The 19946-nt window shown below is 41.8% G+C and overlaps 1 protein-coding gene across 7 annotated transcripts in view; it reads right to left on the bottom strand.

The window, feature by feature from the left end:
• The window catches only part of aspscr1 (ASPSCR1 tether for SLC2A4, UBX domain containing), a 244182-nt gene that overhangs the window by 189412 nt on the left and 34824 nt on the right, over positions 1-19946 (bottom strand). For 6 of the 7 annotated variants that reach the window (XM_048555405.2, XM_048555401.2, XM_048555402.2 and 3 more), the window contains one exon: positions 6689-6789. The exons of the other annotated variant lie outside the window; for it this stretch is intronic. In XM_048555405.2, coding sequence (XP_048411362.1) covers positions 6689-6789 — 101 coding nt within the window. The remainder of the gene's footprint in view (positions 1-6688; positions 6790-19946) is intronic. 7 annotated transcript variants of the gene reach the window in all.

Genomic DNA, 19946 nt, shown 5'->3' on the forward strand with positions numbered 1-19946 from the left:
TTCTTGAACCACACAGTCACCTTGTAGTTAATAAGGCTTTGATTATGTACCAAAATGTTTGGTCAGCTTAGATTTCTGAAAACTTTCTCTTCAACCATTTCAGACACATTATACAAACCAGAAGATCTGTCTGCTACTCTTTTACTTTCACAATGGTTTCATTTAGCAAACTTTGTTTGTCAAAGCAAAAATACTCCAGATAAGGTGCAAAGAAGGACATCACTTGTAGTTTGCAAACGACTTAATTATCCAGCTTTTATATTGTACCAAAGAGACCCCTTGAAGTTCCAGTGCTTTGCATTTCACATTCCAAAATGATTCTGAATTGGCACTGCATTGGCAATACTTTGATTTTTATTAAATTTGGAGCTATATCACATGAACAGAAGCGTTAGAATCCACACACATGCCATCCCTCTCCTCTCCACCCCACGTCCCACTCAAATCCCTTAAGCACCAGCACAGATTCATTCCTCAACTTTTGCCGATTTCTGTTGTACCTTTCAGTGGTTATAAAGTCCAGAACAGGATATGTTACTTTCATTGTGGTTTCACTAACATTGCAAAGATTACCCCATTGTATGTATAATCCAACGATCTGGCCATCAACTTAAATATCCTCTTTGCTCAACAACTTCACAGTTTCACTGTCGATGACAGTACACCTCTAATACTAAATCTTTGCACTAAGGTGTTATATAAGTTGCTATTTCCATAATTATGCTCTCCCACTTCACTATTTTTCATTTATGTATCTTATTTTTCATTAGTATTTAATATGATTCATCCTAACTACATCTGTTATGGCATAAAGGTAAAATCTCCACAGTCCCAGAGGGCCACACAGCTCCTCTCTCATTTCAGGCAGAGACAAACAACTGTTAGTAGTTTAACTGTTGGCGTTAGTGTACCAGCAAGGGGCAAGGTTGAAAAGGTGGGACTATCCTGGTGACATCAAGCTGCATGGGAACTGAATCCTGTTGTTGGTGTCATGTTGCATCACAAATCAGCCATCCAGTTAATTCAGCTAAGAACAAAAAACATTTAAAAAAACCAGAATAGCCATTTGGCCCACTGAAACCTCTCCATTATTTGATAAGGTCATTGCTGACCTAATGGTGATCTAACTCAATTTCCCTGCACGTTCCAAAACCTTGGACTCCCTCAGTAATCAAAAATCTAACTTGGTCTTGAATACATTTAATGATCCAGCTGTCAACATGCTGTAGAAAAGAATTCAGGCAACAAAAGACCAACAGAAGAAAAATTCCTCATCTTCTCAGTATTTAAACCTCTTTCCCATGGTTCTATATACCTCCATAAGACAGCACAGAATCATACTGCTGTACAGCATGGAAAAGGTTCCTTTGGTCCAACTCTTCCATGCAGATCAGATATTCTAAATTAATCTAGTCCAATTTGCCAGCATTTGGCCCATATCCCTCCAAAAACTTCCTATTCATGTAACTATCCAGATGCCTCTTAAATATTGTAATCGTACCACGTTTAAAGTTTTGGCAAAGATTTGTAGCTCGGGTTGTGGATGAGGTTGTTGATTTGCCCACCAAGCTGGTTTGTTTTTGTTCAGGTGTCACCATGCGAGGTGACATCATCAGTGGATGAGGCAATGTTATTCTACTCTGCTTGGAATTTATACTGTCCAGTCCCCATATTTAAATCCATACAGATCAAAACCGGAAGTGACACTACTCACCACAACAGACTGAACAGTACAAATTCCAAGCGGAGCAGAATATCACTTCATCGGAGGCTCCACTGATGATGTCACCTAGCATGGCGACGAAACATGCAAACAAAAACAAGCCACCTTGGCTAGTATATCAACAACCTAATCGTACCAGGCTCTACCAATCCCTCTTGGCAGCTAATTTCAAAGACACAACACCTTTTGCATGAAGTTGTTGCTCCTTAGGTCTCTTCTAAATCTTTCACCTCTCCCCTTAAACCTACACCCTCTAGTTTTGGACTCTCCTACCCTGGGGAAAAGATCTTAGCTATTCACCCTATCCATGCACCTCTTGATTTTATAAACTTCTGTAAGGTCACCCCTCAGCCTCCAATGCTCCAGGGAAAATAGTTCCAGCCTATTCAGACTCTCCCTATAGCTCAAACCCTCCAACTCTGGCAACATCCTTGTAAATCTTTTCTGAACCCTTTCACATTTCATAACATCTTTCCTATAGCAGGGTGACCTGAACTCAAGAGAAAGATTAGATAGACCCTATTTTTGAAGAAGGGTTCCAACCTGAAACATCAACTTTCTGGCTCATCTGATGCTGCCTAGCCTGCTGTGTTCCTTCAGCTCCATGCTGTGTAGACCTGAATTGGACAGTTTTCCAAAAGTGGCCCCAATGTTCTGTACAGCTGCTACATGACCTCCCAACTCCAATATTCAATTCATTAACCAATGTAAGCAAGCATACCAACACATTCTTCACAAACCTGTCGATGACACTACTTTCAAGGAACTATGAAGCTGCACTCCAAGGTCTCTTTGTGCAGCAACAGTCCCCAGGACCCTACCATTAAGTGTACAAGTTGTGCCCTAATTTGCCTTTCCAAAATGCAGCACCTCACATTTATCTAAATTAAACTCCATCTGCTACTTCTCAGCCCATCGACCCATCTGATCAAGGTCACATTGTACTCTGAGGTAGCCCTCTTTGCTGTCCTCTACATCATGAATTTTGGTGTCATTTGCAAATTTACTAAACATTCCTCCAATGGTCACATTCAAATCATTTATATAGAATGACAAAAAACAGCAAAGCCAGCACCAATCCTTTTGAAGCACCTCTGATCACAAGTCTCCAAAGCAACACTCCACCACTCACCCTCTGGCTCCTACCTTCAAGCCAGTTCTGTGTCCAAACAGCGAGTTCTCCATGTATTCCATGTGATCTAACCTTGTTAACTAGTCTACCATGCGGAATCTTGTCGAATACCTTACTGATGTCCATATAGATCAAATCCACTGCTCTGCCCTCATCAATCCTCTTCACTACTTCTTCAAAAAAAAACCCTACAATCCTGGCACCACGGAGGCAACACATCATCCTGGAGTCTCTCTCATGGCCACAGATCTATGCACCTGACTATCAAATTTCCAATCAATATTGCTCTACTACTCATAGAATCCACACAGTGTAGAAGTAGGCCATTTGGCCCAACAAGTCTACACCAACCATCTGAAGTGCATCCCAACCAGACCCAGCCTCTTAGCCTACCCCTGCAACCCTGTGTTTACAATGGCAAACCCACCTTGTCTGCACATCCCTGGACACTAGGGGAAACTTAGCACTGCCAATCCACCTAGTCTGCACATCTTTGGACTGTGGGTGGGAACTGGAGCACCTAAAGGAAACCCACAAAGACATGGGGAGAATGTGCAAACTCCACACAGACAGCTGCCTGAGGGTAGAATTGAACCTAGGCCACAGGTGCTGTGAGGCAGCAGTGTTGACCACCAAACCACTGTGCCACCCTCCTCACAACAGAGCATTTCACCTGAGGAATCAGTCCAGTAAACCTCCTCCGAAATGTCAATGTCAGTACAAATCTTAAGTAAAGAGACCAGACTATACACGGTACTCCAGGCATGGTCTCACCAATGCCACGTACAGGTCTGGCAAGTTTTTCCTACATAATGTCTTTGAAATACCATTTCAGCTCTCAATACCCTCAATGAGCACATTTAAGGGATAACTGCTTGAGCGCAGAGTGAGTGTCAAACTGTTGGCAATAATCTGAAGAGGGTTCTACTCAAAGGCATGAGCTCTTAATGGGTGTTAGTTTTCCTCAGATACATCAATGACATTTCAACACCTGAATGAATTTCTGTATGTTAATGGCGTCAGTTGGGTAGCTTAGGTGAGCACAATAGGATTTAAAACAGAGATTTCTGGCTGATTTGGAAGCATATACATGCAAATGTCAAGGAAACTGTACTGTAATGTTCTCCAAAAAAAAAGGCAAGGAGCTGAATATGAGGGCTTAGCTGCTAAAAGAACCAGCATCAGCAGGCAGGGAGCCAAAGTTCCAGCATAAAGTTAAGAGGCAGAAGGCATAAACACAGTTCAACAGCAACATCACTATCACTGTGGAAAGAGATTATTCTTTAGACAAAAAGCCTATATCAATCCACTCCTGAAATATGGCCATCCAGCAAGGTGTACAGCAAGTCAACCATAGCGTAAGATGCTAAAGGCAATACAGAAAAAAGTCAACAATAAAGCAGTGCATTAACTCTCCTACATGACCTGCTCAAACTGGCAACTGTACTTAGCACAGAAAATCAATGTGTGCAAAACTTGAATTAGATAAATGCCAAATTTATGCAGTGACATTTTAAAATAGCTTTTAATATAAAGCAGCGAAGGGAGGACAATATATTTAGAGAAAATATCAAGCTCAATCCAATTAATCTTCAAATTTTACTTTAATGAGCATGCTGCATTACCAATTTTTAATTCTTAAAGCAGGAGATTCAGGGAAAGTTCCATACTGCCCAGGTCTTTCAGTTTCTCAGCTCAAGCACTGAAACATTACATGTGCATGGATAATACCTAAACCTAATCAACTGTGCTATTTGGGAACCATCTTTCAAAAGAATTTTCAAAATACAGTCTTCAATGGTGCAGAAGATTTACACAGTGATAAGCTAAGCCTCACAGCCCAAAGGATTCAGAGGTTTAACTGTCAATATGCGCTCAATTAGCTCATTATAGGGAGAATACTGTAACTGGTTTCAGCCATCCTGCACTGGCCAGACACAAAACTGGCCAGGGTTCCAGCTCCCAACCAGAAAGCAGTGACCTCTTGTAGAAATACATCCATGCGGACATCAAGAAAGGACAGTGCACAATTCAGTTACAATGAGCAAAATTTTATCGAATTTATCACGAATCATTCTTAAGATTTTATCACAAATACTGCCCATTTGGAAGTAGTACAGAAATAAACCTATTGGAACCTATCCAGAACAAGGAATCAATGATTTCAGGTAACAGGACCCTGGAACGTACACATTAATATTCAAAAGAGTGTACAATTTTTACTGACCAGTATATTTTGCTACGAGAGAGCAGGAATAAATAGGTTTTTCATGCTGGCAGGATGTCTCGAGTGGTTTATCACAGGGGTTAGTGCTGGAGCCTCAAGTCTTTACAATTTATATAAATGATTTGGATGAGTTCTGAAGACAGAAGGAGTCTACAAAGGGATATAGATAAAGTGATTGGGCAAAGGTCAGGCAAATAGAATACACTGTGGAAAAATCTGTGGAATTCTCTATGTTGGCAGAAAAAAAGCATGCAATATAAATGGTGAGATGTTGAGGAGCTCAAAGATGCAGCAATAGCCAGGTACGTGAATCAGAGAAGCTTAGTATGCAGGTACACCAAGTAATCAGGAAAGCTAGTAGAATATTATGCTTCACTGCATGGGGAATTGAATGCAAGTACAGGGAGGGTTTGCTTCAGTTATACAGGGCATTGGTGAAACACGTCTGGAGTACTGGGTGCCCAACTCTTGTTCCTTGTTCCAATGCTACTATTTGACACATGACTCCAAATGGTTGTTTCTATCTTTTTTCCTGAAAATCAAGGACAGAAGCTCAAACATTTATGGAAGTCGATAATCGAGTAAATGTTGAAAAATATTGCAAAGAACTGAGTTTGTCACACGTGCAATATAATCTCTACAAGCAGATGAAAATTTTTAAAGTCTCTTGAATCGGGTGTTGAAGAACAGTATCACATTCAGCACATGAACAATGATGTGAATTAACAAATTACTTCAAGTATGAGATTCTACACTTTGAGGAAACCATGATAAACTGAGCTTTGCTAATATGTTCTATTTATCTGCATTTTTGATTGTTGGCAGAAATGGGGGAAAAACTATATTTTATAAAGAAAGGATTGGGCAAAGGATTATTGCTTTTAAAAATCAAGTTGCCTGACATTCATTGTAAAGGCTGTTCACATTGCAGTTTAGTCAAGCAGTGGATGAGGTATGTTTTATATGTTGATGACTCAACTAGGGAGCTGACAACAAACAGTTGACTGGTTTGTGGAATGGTGACTAGTTGTTGGTGACAAAGGCTTTCTGCCTTCCACCAATGAGACTGGGTTACAGGTAGCTGAATAGTTTTTGGACATGAAGCCAATGGACCTCTAGGCTTGTAGAAAGCCTCCTGCAACTAAATGAAAGTCTCTGGACAAGGACGACCAAGGAGCAGCCAGTCCTGACAATAAAAAAAGTGTGAACCCTGTGGGCAGGGACCATTCAGCACCCTTCCCAGTCTTGCTCTCCACCCATAAAATATGTATTTTTCTATGTCTGTGCTGTCTGCATTTACATTATGAAGGCAGGGGAGACGGCTAGTGTTTTACTAAAACTATACGCAGACAGTTCATAATAGTTTACATGTAATCAATTTATTTGTAAGAAATGGTCATTCTTAAGTACAGAAAAACGGTCTGTGCTTTCTGTCAACCTGGGTCTAACAAATAAATTGGAAAATTCTGTATACTCTTGTGCCACTCCCATGAATAGGAGGCCATGATTTCCAGCATGTTAGCCCAGTGAAGGGTAACAATGTTGAGGAGTAGGAAAATTCTTTTGTTCCTCATTCAGTTTTGTTCAAAAGATTGACATGCTTCACCTGGTCTCAGGAAAGTGGTCAAGAAGATCCCAGAGAGTCAAACCAGAGTGAAAAAGGTATTGAAGTCTGGATCCATCTTCAAGTTGCAGAGCAATCCGAACCTAAAGAATCAATATGAAAAATTTCATATATTTGCAAGTTACATGATCATCCAAACCAGAGAGAGAGAGAGAGAGAGAGAGAGAGAGAGAGAGAGAGAGAGAGAGAGAGAGAGAGAGACAGACACACACACACACACACACACACACACACAATCTTAAGAACTCTTTTGTCTGAAGGATTAAATGACACCTTTGTGAATTTAGTTATTTTTTCCTTTTCACTTAAAACTGCAGATCAGTAGCAGTCCTACCTTAAAACTAACCTTTCAACATGGGTGTGGGCTCTTTCCACTTCTTCTCAAAAAAGGAAAGACCCAATATACTGTCAGTAACAAGCCTATCAACTTACTCCCTTTACTAATTAGCCAGAAATCTAAACTCTAAATCTGGGTCAAGAAAATGAAACAGGAACAACAAACATTCACAGCAATACAATGTCACTGATCAAAGTTTTCACCACAAACCAGAACTAATCCTACCTGTCAGTATCATTACAGAATCCCTAGAGTGGAAAGAGGACATTTGGCCCATCAAGTTTGCGCTGACCTTAGTTGTAGATCAAAGAATCCCTACAGTGTGGAAACAGGCCCTTTGGCCCAACAAGTCCACACCAATCCACAGCACATCCCACCCAGACCCACCCCCAGAACCTACACATCCCTGAATACTACAGGCAATTTAGCATAGCCAACTCACCTAGCCTGTGGGAGGAAACCAGAGCACCCGGAGGAAACCCACGTAGACACAGGGAGAATAACCAAACTTCACACAGACAGACAGTCACCCGAGGGTGGAAGTGGACCCGGGTCCCTGGTGCTATGAGGCAGCAGTGCTAACCACTGAACCACTGTGCCACCCCCTGCTGAACAACATCCCAGTCAGACCCCAAGCCCCGACTCTATCCACGTAACTTGTTATTTCCCACGGCAAATCTACTGAACCTGCACATCCCTGGACACTATGGGCAATTTAGCATGACCAATTCACCGAACCTGGACATCTCTCGCGGTGTGGTGGGGGGGAGAAGAGAAGAGACCGGAAGACCCAGAGGAAACCCACAATGACATGGAGAGAATGCTATGCAGAGTTTGCATAACCTCGTGCACATTCAACATTCCCCACCTTACGTCTTCCATTTATTCATTTACCCTGTCTGCAATGAATGTTTAGTTCTGTAACACTGCCTCCATGAACTCCTTTGCCTCACCTGCTTACCTCATTTCAAGCCCAGTCTCAAAATCCACCTCTAATCATCTTTTAATTGCCTCCTTTAGCTCAGTTCCCACTTTCTCCAGTGGTTATTTCATATCTCAGGACATCTGTCTCCTTCACAGGTACTGATTGAAAAAGTATTAAACAGGGACATTTACTAAAATCGAATAATTAATAAAAACATTAGACCATAAGACATAGGAGTGGAAGGAAGGCCATTCGGCCCATCGGGTCCGCTATGCCATTTCAATCATGGCTGATGGGCATTTCAACTCCACTTCCCTGCACTCTCCCTGTAGCCCTTCATTCCTTGTGAGGTCAAGAATTTATCGATCTCCACCTTGAAGGCAACTAATGTCCCAGCCTCCACTGCACGCCATGGCAATGAATTCCACAAGCCCACCACACTCTGGCTGAAGAAATGTCTCCTCATTTCCATTTTAAATTTACCCCCTCTAATTCTGAGGCTGTGCCCACGAGTCCTAGTCTCCCCGCCTAATGGAAACAATTTCCCAGCGTCCATCCTTTCTAAGCCATACATTATCTTGTAAGTTCCTATGAGATCACCCCTCAACCTTCTGAAGTCTAATGAATACAATCCCAGGATCCTTAGCCATTCATCGCACGTTAAACCTACCATTCCAGGGATCATCCGTTATAATCTCCGCTGGACACGCTCCAGGGCCAGTATCCTTCCTGGAGGTGTGGGGCCCAAACTTGGACACAGTATTCTAAAATGGGGCCTAACTAGAGCTTTATAAAGTCTCAGAAGCACATCACTGCTTTTATATTCCAACCCTCTTGAGATAAACGACAGCATTACATTCGCTTTCTTAAGTCACGGACTCTACCTGCAAGTTAACTTTTACAGAATCCTGGACCAGCACTCCCAGATCCCTTTGTACTTCTGCTTTACAAATTTTCTCACCGTTCCATTTAGAAAACGGTCCATGCCTGTATTCTTTTTTCCAAAGTGCAAAACCTCGCATTTGCTCACATTGAATTTCAGCAGCCATTTCCTGGACCACTCTCCTAAACTGTCTAAAATCTTTCTGCAGCCTCCCCACCTCCTCAGTACTACCTGCCTATTCACCTATCTTCGTATCATCGGCAAACTTTGCCAGAATGCCCCCAGTCCCTTCATCCAGATCATTAATATATAAAGTGAACAGCTGCAGCCCCAACACCTGCGGAACACCACTCGTCACCGGTTGCCATTCCGTAAAAGAGCTTTTTATCCCAACTCTCTGCCTTCTGTCAGACAGCCAATCTTCAAATCAAGCCAGTAGCCCACCTCGAACACCATGGGCCCTCACCTTGCTCAGCAGCCTCCTGTGAGGCACCTTATCAAAAGGCCTTTTGGAAGTCTAGATAGATAACATCCACTGGGTTTCCCTGGTCTAATATGCTTGTTACCTCTTCAAAGAATTCTAACAGGTTTGTCAGGCATGACCTCCCCTTACTAAATCCATGCTGACTTGTTCTAATTTGACCCTGCACTTCCAGGATTTCAGAAATCTCATCCTTAACAACAGATTCTAGAATTTTACCAACCAAGGTTAGGCTAATCGGTCTATAATTTTCCATCTTTTGCCTTGATCCTTTCTCAAACAAGGAGGTTACAACAGCAATTTTCCAATCATCTGGGGCTTTCCAAAGCCTCGCTATTTCCTCAGCCACCTCCCTCAAAACTCTAGGATGTAGCCTAATCGGGGCCAGGAGATTTATCAATTTTTAGACCTTTTAGCTTTTCTAGTACTTTCTCTTTTGTAATGCCTACCATACTCAACTCTGCCCCCTGACTCTCCCTATTTGTTGGCATACTAGTCATGTCTTCCACTGTGAAGACTGACACAAAGTACTTATTAAGTTCTTCAGCTATTTCCTTATCTCCCATCACTAGCCTTCCAGCATCTATTTTTGCCTTTTGTTTGTTGCTGATGTATTGAAAGACACTTTTACTATCATTTCTAATATTACTAGCTAGCCTACCTTCATATTTGATCCTTTCCTTCCTTATTCCTCTTTGTTATCTTCTGTTGTTTTTGTAGCTTTCCCAATCTTCTGATTTCCTAGTGTTCTTGGCCACTTTATAGGCTCTTTTTCTTTGATATATTTCCTGACTTCCTCTGTCAGCCATGGCTGTCTAGTCCCACCCTGGATAATCTTTTTCTTTGGGATGAACCTCTGTACTGTGTCCTCAATTACACCCAGAAACTCCTGCCATTGTTGCTCTGTCTTCCCCGCTAGGCTCTGCTTCCAGTCGATTTTCGTCAATTCCTCCCTCATGCACCTGTAATTATCTTTATTTAACTGTAACATCATTACATCCGATTTTGCCTTCTTCTCTTTCAAACTGCAGACTGAACTCTACCATATTATGATCGCTGCCTCCTAAGTGTTCCATTGCTTTAAGATCTTTCATAAAGTCTGGCTCGTTACATAGCACTAAGTCCAGAATAGCCCGCTCCCTTGCGGGCTCCATCACAAGCTGTTCCAAAAAGCCATCCTGCAAACATTCCATGAATTGCCTTTCTTTGGATCCACCAGCAACATTATTCACCCAGTCCACCTGCATATTGAAGTCCCCCATGATCACCGTGACCTTGCCTTTCTGACATGCCCTATCTATTTCCCGGTGCATCTTGCGCCCCTGGTCCTGATCACTGTTCAGTGGTCTGTACATAACTCCCATTATGGTTTTTTTGCCTTTGTGGTTCCTCACCCCCACCCACACAGACTCCATATCCTCTGACCCTATGTCATTCAGTGCTGTAGATTTAATTTCATTCTTAACCAACAAAGCAACCGCACCCCCTCTGCCTACCTCCCTGTCTTTGAGAAGTTGTGAACCCTTGGATGTTTAACTGTCAGTCCTGAACTCCGTGCAACCATGTCTCTGTGATGCCTACCACATCATAATCATTTAAGATGTTAAGACACGCTTCCATGGAAAGTGGGATTTCAACCTGGACCTTCTAGCCCAACAGTAGGAACAATTCCACTGTCATAAGCCCCCCTTGTAGATACCTATTATAGTGTCATACACTTCTTCGAAAATAAAGTTTTCTCCTACATGAAAACGGTAGCATAGTGATAATTTTACAGGACTAGTGATTCAAAAAGGTACAGTCTACCATCCAAGAGACAAGAATCTAAATCCCACCACAACAGCTGGTGGAATCTGACTCACGATTCTGGAATAGAAGCCTCATGATGACCATGAAACTACTTGCTGCATTACTGTAAAACCCATATAGTTCTTTAACGTCCCTCAGGGTTAAAGAGATGCCAACTTTACTAAGTTTTGCCCGTGTGACTCCACACCCAGAACCTGGGATCTAGCTTGCATCACAATGTTATTTAACAAACATGGAGAACCAAAGTCACTGCAATAATCTTTAACTTATTACAAAAGCTGTGTGCTTCATTTAAAAACAGTGTTATTGTTGGGATAATCACCATCAGTTACAACAGTAAAGGCTAAGAAAACCATGCACAAGGGAGGTCCTGGAACAGCGGTCAGTTCAAGTTCTTCTGTGGCTGTCTCCAGGAGTAAAAACACAATGCAAACCAAAGTGCACTTTTACATTGGCAAGTATTACAGTTCAGATGGTTCCCTGATAACCCAAGTTTCTTCAGTTATAGACTATAAACTCAATTCCTGGGCAGTGATCAATCAATCAATCACAGACCGAGCAACTGCGCTGGAGCTCCCACATTCGGATTCAGTCATACCACTTGCACTTCCATATTGGAGGGTCCCGAGTCAAAGGCTTACTTCAGTAAACTGAGCAAGTAATCTAGATTGAGATTTTAATTGCAGGACTGGCAGAACGTCCAAATACTTCCTCAGTTCACACGAGATGCTGCAGCACAACTCAAATAAGGCTGAGGTGTTTACTCAATATCTTGATGAATATTTTTCTCTTCAAAAGTATGTCAGAAGTTGTGACATCACAGTTCATAGATCACAGAATTGCTACAGTGGAAACAGGCCCTTCGACCCAAAAAGTCCACACCAACCTTCACAGCATCCCATCCAGACCCACCTAATCTACACATTCCTGAACACTACAGGCAATTTAGCATGGCAAATCCACCTAAACTGAAGGGTCTAGGCCGGAAACGTCAGCTTTTGTGCTCTTAAGATGCTGCTTGGCCTGCTGTGCTTATCCAGCTCCACACTTTGTTATCTTTAGACTGTGGTAGGAAACTCACACAGACACAGGAAGAATGTGCAAACTCCACACAGACAGACACCCGACGGTGTAATCGAACCCAGGTCCCTGGTGCTGTGAGACAGCAGTGCTAATCACTGAGCCAACATGCCACCCATTTTAGAATCATGTAAAATATAATATAAATGCAAGTTATTTATCTTGCTCACTGCCATTGATGTGGACACTGTTGTATACAAGTCAACTGCAGAATTTTCCTACATTACTTTCAAATAAGCACTTCATTGACATTGAAACATTTAGTGGTGTTTCAAGGACATCCTTCGCTTACAATGTTTTTGACATTCACAAGATGTGGCTGTCACTGGCCAAGTCAGCCAATCCCTGAATGCCCAGAGGGTAGTTAAGAGTCAACCAGACAATTTCTGGGAGTCTGTAGTCCAGACTGGTAAGGTTCTCAGTTTCCTTTTCTAAAGTGAACCAAATGGGTTTTTCTGACAATTGACAACAATTCCATGGTCATATTTAGTCCAACAACTGGGTAATTCAGGGATGGAAAGTGGCAAACAAGAAGTTTAGGATGCTGAAATTTAGAATCCTCAATTCTATATCCCCAAGTTCTCCAGTGTCTGTTGCTGAAATTGCATGTTAATGAGAACAAATGTTTTAGGCATCTCAATACAGAGAATCTACACCTGAGCCCAAAGTTTGCAAGTGGCTTTTGATAGTCTGTTCACTTTACTACCTTTAATTCCTGCTTATTGGCAATCTGCTAAAATGATGTGCAACATGGACTGAAACAGTGGACAGATCCCAGCAACATTGCAGAGAGGCTGATAGCATCAAGTTCAGCTCAATAAACAGGAACAATTGGTCGTGTATTACATAAAGGCTAAAAGCTCAACAAATAAGGAGTAGTGTTAACATGCGTGGTCCAATTGACTTATTAGATACGGCAACCATCTCAACAGTTACTCGAATGTCGTCAAAGCACTGCTCATAACTGCTTGACAGAAACCTCAAACACTGCACCAAGTTAGGAGCCTTTCATAACTTCAAATATACACTTTATTCACAAAATCATTTAGAAATACATTCAAAGACTCGAAGGACTGCAAAGTCTTTGCAGAGAAAATGTAAAACTTTGGATTTTTGACATTTCTCAGAGCTTTGCTACAGTTGCAAAAGAGGCATTTTCTATTTATGCAAGAAACTATTTACATTCATTTGGAGGCACCGAGAGGGTCTGACAACTGAACAGACCCTTGTTATGCTTTGGCAGAAAGGCCCTTAAATGATGCTCTTTCCACACTATGACTTGACAGCTGCTGCCCCAAGCTTCAGTGTGTCCCTCAATATGAAGTCATAGATGTTGCAGCGGGCCAGTCTGCAATACTCAGTTGAGGACAACTCTTTACACTGGAAGACAAATATGTTTAGAGCAGACTAATGAGTGTCCTTCAACAGTTTGATGGTCCTACAGGCGCAGTTAATGTTCCTCTCAGCGTGCATTCCCAGGGGACAGCCTTTACAGCACAGGGTCCTGCATAACAGAGCTGCTCGGAATGAACCTAGACTAAAAAAAATCACTGCATCTCTCTTCAGACCTTCTTTGCAATGACACATTCCAGAACGGAGAAGTGTGACAGTACCTTCAATTTAGGAGCTGTGCCTGGTGAATTCATTCAGGAGTTACAAAGTTTTAATTAAAGAGAAGAACGGCAAAGGTTAATGTTGAATGGTGGCAGCTGTTGCATGAATATATACATTTACTGCACAATTAGTCACCTGCAGTATGTCATTTTCTACCAGACTTAGTCAGATGCAGCTAAAACTATTATGTTTTAGCCAAACCTATGCCTAGTCAGCAACTGCAATTGGGCATCAGTGATCTTGGACATTTTGCTTCAGAAATTGTATTCTATATATGCATATCCAATAGAACTTATCGAAGCACATTACAGACTTTATTTTCCCTTTAAGGGAAGCTTTATAAGGGATTCATTTTCTACGCATTTCCAACACCAGCTTTCAATGTTATTTCAAATTTCCAGCAGATTCTCTTTTTATGCTGCAATAAGGGTAGTGAACCCGGGAAACTAGAATTTCCCCCAAAGTCAAAGTCGTATCCTTCAGAGTTTTGAATCACCAGGTCTATGGACCAGTTTGACTCTTTACATGACATACTCATACCTCACCTGGAAATATTTACTGTTAAAATTACGAATGTTTAAAATGCCTCAGGTTTACCCTCACTTCAACGTTGTCAAAAACTGTTTCCTTGAATCAGGAGCCGAACTCGATCCAGAGAAGTGTATTATTTGCTCTTGCACTTTTCATTCTCAACTGAGTACATAGAATGGTTGAGGGATCCTACACCGAATGTGCCAGTAGCAAGGGGGATTCAGGTTTTGTTGGCACAGTCACTGTCAAATTTATTGCACGTCCTTTATTGCTCCTTGGAAGGTGGTGCTATCTTTTGGAACCACTGGTGTCCAACTGGTATAGGCACACACACAGGAAGAAAGTTTCAGGTTTTAACATAAGAACACAAGAACTGTAAATGGACTGGGAAAATCAGGTTGGTAGCAGTTTGCAAGGAAAGGAATACGTAGAATGTCTACGAGATGGCTTTTTGTAGCAGCTTGTGGTGGAGCACACTAAGGAACAGGCAATACCAGATTTAGTGATAATGGGAACTGCAGATGCTGGAGAATCCAAGATAATAAAATGTGAGGCTGGATGAACACAGCAGGCCCAGCAGCATCTCAGGAGAACAAAAGCTGACGTTTCGGGCCTAGACCCTTCATCAGAGAGGATTTAGTGCTGTGGAATGAGGCAGACTGATAGGTGAAGGAACTCTTAGGAGGCAGTGATCATAATAGGAACACAGCAGGCCAAGCAGCATCTTAGGATGCTGCTTGGCCTGCTGTGTTCATCCAGCTCTACACTTCGTTATCGCGGATTCTCCAGCATCTGCAGTTCCCATTATCAGTGATCATAATATGATGAATTTACTCTGCAATCTGAGAGAGAGAGAAGATAGAATCAGAGGTAACAATATTACAGCTGCATAAAGGCAACCACAGAGACATAAGGGAGGAGCTGGACAGAACTGACTGGGAGAGGATCCTAGCAACAAAGACAGTGGAACAGCAATGGCAGGAATTTCTGGGCATAATTCAGGAGAATTACAATTACAGCAAAAAAAAAACCGGAGGAAAATACTCATACTAAAGGGAGGACAAGACAACCATGGCTGACAAGAAAAGTCAGGACAGAATAAAAGCAAAAGAGAAAGCATACGATGCGGCGAAGGGCACTGGGAAGCCAAAGGATTGGGAAGCTTACAAAACCAACTGAGGGCAACAAAAAAAAAAAAAGAGGGAGAAGATTAAATATGAGGGTAAGCTAGCCAGTAATATAAAGGAAGACTATAAGAGTTTTACATACATAAAGGGCAAAAGTCAGGCAGGTTTGGACATTGGACTGCTGGAAAATGAAGCTGGAGAGATAGCAGTGGGGAACAAAGAAATGGTTGTGGAACTGAATAATTGTGTCGCATCAGTCTTCATGATGGAAGACACGAGTAACATGCCAAAAATTCAAGAGAGAGACAGTGGGCAGACCAGAGTACGGTGATCATCACCGAGGAGAAGGTGCGAGAAAAACTGAATGGCTTGAAGGTACATAAATTACCTGGATCAGATGTACTACACCCCAGAGTTCTAAAGGAGTTAGCTGAAGAGAAAGCGGAGGCATTAGTGGTGGGCTTTCAGGAATCGCTGGAGTCAGGGAGGGTCCCAGAGGACTGGAAAAAAAAAAATCACTAACATAACACCCCTGTTTAGAACATAGAACATTACAGCACAGTACAGGCCCTTTGGCCCTCTACCTTGTGCCGACCTGTCATACCGAACTCAAGCCCATCTAACCTACGCTATTCCACGTACGTCCATATGCTTCTCCAATGACGATTTAAATGTACCTAAAGTTGGCGAATCTACTACCGTTGCAGGCAAAGCGTTCCATTCTCTTGCTACTCTCCGAGGAAAGAAACTACCTCTGACATCTGTCCTACATCTTTCACCCCTCAATTTAAAGCTATGCCCCCTCGTGCTCGCCGTCACCATCCTAGGAAAAAGACTCTCCCTATCCACCCTATCAAACCCTCTGATTATTTTATATGTTTCAATTAAGTCACCTCTCAACCTTCTTCTCTCTAATGAAAACAGCCTCAAGTCTCTCAGCCTTTCCTCGTAAGGCCTTCCCTCCATACCAGGCAACATCCTAGTAAATCTCCTCTGCACCCTGTCCAAAGCTTCCACATCCTTCTTATAATGCGGTGACCAGAACTGTACGCAATACTCCAAGTGCGGCCGCACCAGAGTTTTGCACAGCTTCACCATAACCTCTTGGTTCCGGAACTCGATCCCTCTATTAATAATTTTAAAAAGAGAGTAAGGCAAAAGACGGAAAGTTACAGGCCGAATAGCCTAGCCATGGTCATGGGTAAGATGTTGGAGTCCATTGTGAAGGACGAGATTTCTGAATACTTGGAAATGTATAGAAAAAAGGGCAAAGTCAGCATGGCTTCATGAAGGGGAGGTGATGCCTGGCCAATCTGTTCGTGTTCTTTGGGGAAGTAACAAGCAGGTTAGACCAAGAAGAGCCAATGGATGTTATCTACCTGGACTTCAAAAAGGCGGCTGACAAGGTGCCACACAGGAACCACTGAGTAATGTAAGGGCCCACGGTCTTAGAGGGAAGGTAGGAGTATGGTTAGAAGATTGATTGACTGGCAGAAGGCAGAGTAGGGATAAAAGGGTCTTTCTCAGGATGGCAGGTGGGGACAAAATGATATTCCGCAAGGGTTAGTATTGGGACCACAATTTTTCACTTTATACATTAATGATCTAGATGATGGAACTGTGGGCATTCTGGCTACATTTGCTAATGATACAAAGATATGTCGAAGAACAAGTAGTATTGAAGAGGTAGGGAAGCTGCAGAAGGATTTAGACAGGTTAGCAGAGTAGGCGAAGAAGAGGCAGATACAGTACAACATGAGAAAGTGTTATGTCATGCACTATGGTGAGATAGAGGCAAGGGCTATTTTCTAAATGGGGAGAAAATTCAGAAATCTGAAGTGCAAACAGACTTGGGAGTTTGAGTCTGGGATTCTCTCAAGGTAATCTTGCAGGACGAGTCAGTATTTAGGAAGGAAAATGCAATGTTGGCAATTATTTTGAGAAGACTTGAATATAAAAGTAAGGATGTACTTCTGAAGCTCTAGACGACTCTGATCAGGCCACATCTGGAATATCGAATACAGTTTTGGGCCCCATATCTCAGGAAGAAGTATACTGACCAGGTTTGGAGGAGGTTCAAGAGAATGATGGAATGAAAGGCTTAATATATGAGGAACATTTGTGGACTCTGGATCTATGCTCAATAGAGTTTAGAAGGATGAAGGGGGATCTAACTGAAAACGTACAGAATACTGAATGTCTGGACAAAGTGGATGTTGGGAAGATATCTCCATTAGAGGAGAGACTAGGGCACAGCCTTAGAGTAAAGGGAAGACCTTTTAGAACACAGATAAAAGGAGAAACTTCTTCAGCCAGAGTGCAGAATCTGTGGAACTCACTACCTCAGAGGCTGTGGAGGGCCAGATGATTGAATACATTTAAGACAGAGATAGATAGGTTTTTGAATGTCAAAGGGATCAAGGGTTACAGGGAGAATGGTGTTGAGAAACTTATCAACCATGCTTGAACAGGAAAGCAGATTCATTGGGCTGAATGGCCTAACTTCTACTCCTATATCTTATAGTCTTATGGTCTACCTAAGAGTAGGAGTAGGCAAATCAACCCCTTGAGCCTGCACTTGACCTCTTCTCAGCCTCAACTTCACTTCCCTGCCAACTCCCCATAATCGTTCAGACTTATTACAAATGAAAACTTTATCTATCTCCTCAAATATGCTCAGTGTCCTGGCATTCACTGCACGTTAGCAAAGTAAATTCCACAAATTCAAGGCTCTTCGAGATGAGTAATTTCTCATCTCTGCTTTAAATCAGCTACCCTTCTGCCTTAAAAACTATGACCTCCCATTCTAGATTGCTCCACAAGAGGAAACATCCTCTCACATCTACTCTGTCAATCCCCTTTGACATCTTACATACCTCAATTAAGTCTAATCTTATTTTTCTGAACTCGAGAGTATAACCCTAAACTTGCTCAATTTTGGTTTATAAGACAAATTCTCACCTCTGAATTAAATCTACTGAGTCTCTGAACTGTCTCCAATGCAACTACATCCTTCCTTCAGTAAGGTGACGTACGGTGGTATTTCAACAGAGCTTGCTGATCATCTTCCCCAGTCAAAATTCTGGAAGCTAGTAAATGGGAAAATCCCAAGTGTGACCAAAAATGTATGGCAAGGCACATCAATGTACCAATGCCAACATCACTAGGATTTCAGGGAAGTGCAATTTAAGGACAACATTTCCAATTTGGTGAGAGGAAAGACTTACAAGTGACCTGAGGGGCAACTTTTGCACACAGAGTTGTGCATCTATGGAATGAACTGCCAGAAGCAGTGGAGGCAGGTACAATTACAACATTGAGAAGACAATTGGACAGGTACACAGACAGGAAAGGTTCAGAGGGATAATGGAACTCGTTCGGTTTAAGAACCATTTTCAAATGTTGGTTGGCATGGACAAATTGGGCCAAAGGGCCTTTTTCCATGTTGTATACTTCTATGACTCTAAGTGCTCTGCAGAGGTTTCTCAACAAGGGTTTCTGTAACGTTTTAATAATAGGGACCATACCCATCATAGTGTGCTGTACCATGTCGTGCCAAGTTCATTTGCCGAACAGTACTGTTATCGATTTTGTCCTTACAAAATCAGCAAGTTTTACAGTGAGCATTCTGAGTAGCATAATGTGAAGTGCTGCTGGTTGGAGTCATTAAAAATGAAGAATCTTGCATACTGAAGCATAGTATACAATAAATATACTGGATTGTAAATTATGTTAGCAGTGTGCCACAATATCAAGACATTAAACGATGCACAATGCAACACAATTGAACAGGTACATAAATCAATTTCTAAAGTTCATCATGCAAATTTCATCTGTTAAAACTGCAGAATAGTATTTGAAGGAAGAGAGAGTGAGTATAACAAGATAAAATAATACCAAGTAAAAGGCACCAAATATGTTCTGCTACTGTTAATAAATGGTTCAAGTGAAATAAGGGTTCATAATATTGGATTGCATACATTTTCCTTCTGGTAATGTAAATCATTTTAACAAAAACTCAAGAATGTCATCAAGTTGTATTATATTTGAGTAACACATACTTTTGAAAGATTGAAAGCAAGAAAAATCACCCATATTCTCAGAAGCTGTGTGCCTGACACACTGTTACATTCCATTCTGTGAGTATCAATGAGAGCACAGAACACTACACAGCGAACAATGTTACACACAGATATGGAGATACGAAGAGAAAAAAACAACACACACACTTTTCTGGAAACCAGAAATTAGTTTGTCCTGGGCTATTAATAAGAAGCTGCTTTTGAAAACAAAAAGCAAAGTTTATCAAAAAGTGTGATTCAGACAACAATAAAGGATCCTCTTCATTAATCTCTCTCAAAATGTCCATGACATATCAAAATACATTGGGCCTAGGACTCCTTTCCAAGTGGTTCTTTCATGGGATTAGAACAAAACTCCACAGCTCACCTTA

This window comes from Stegostoma tigrinum, chromosome 22, assembly GCF_030684315.1.
Source record: "Stegostoma tigrinum isolate sSteTig4 chromosome 22, sSteTig4.hap1, whole genome shotgun sequence".
Classification (NCBI taxonomy): Eukaryota; Metazoa; Chordata; class Chondrichthyes; order Orectolobiformes; family Stegostomatidae; genus Stegostoma; species Stegostoma tigrinum.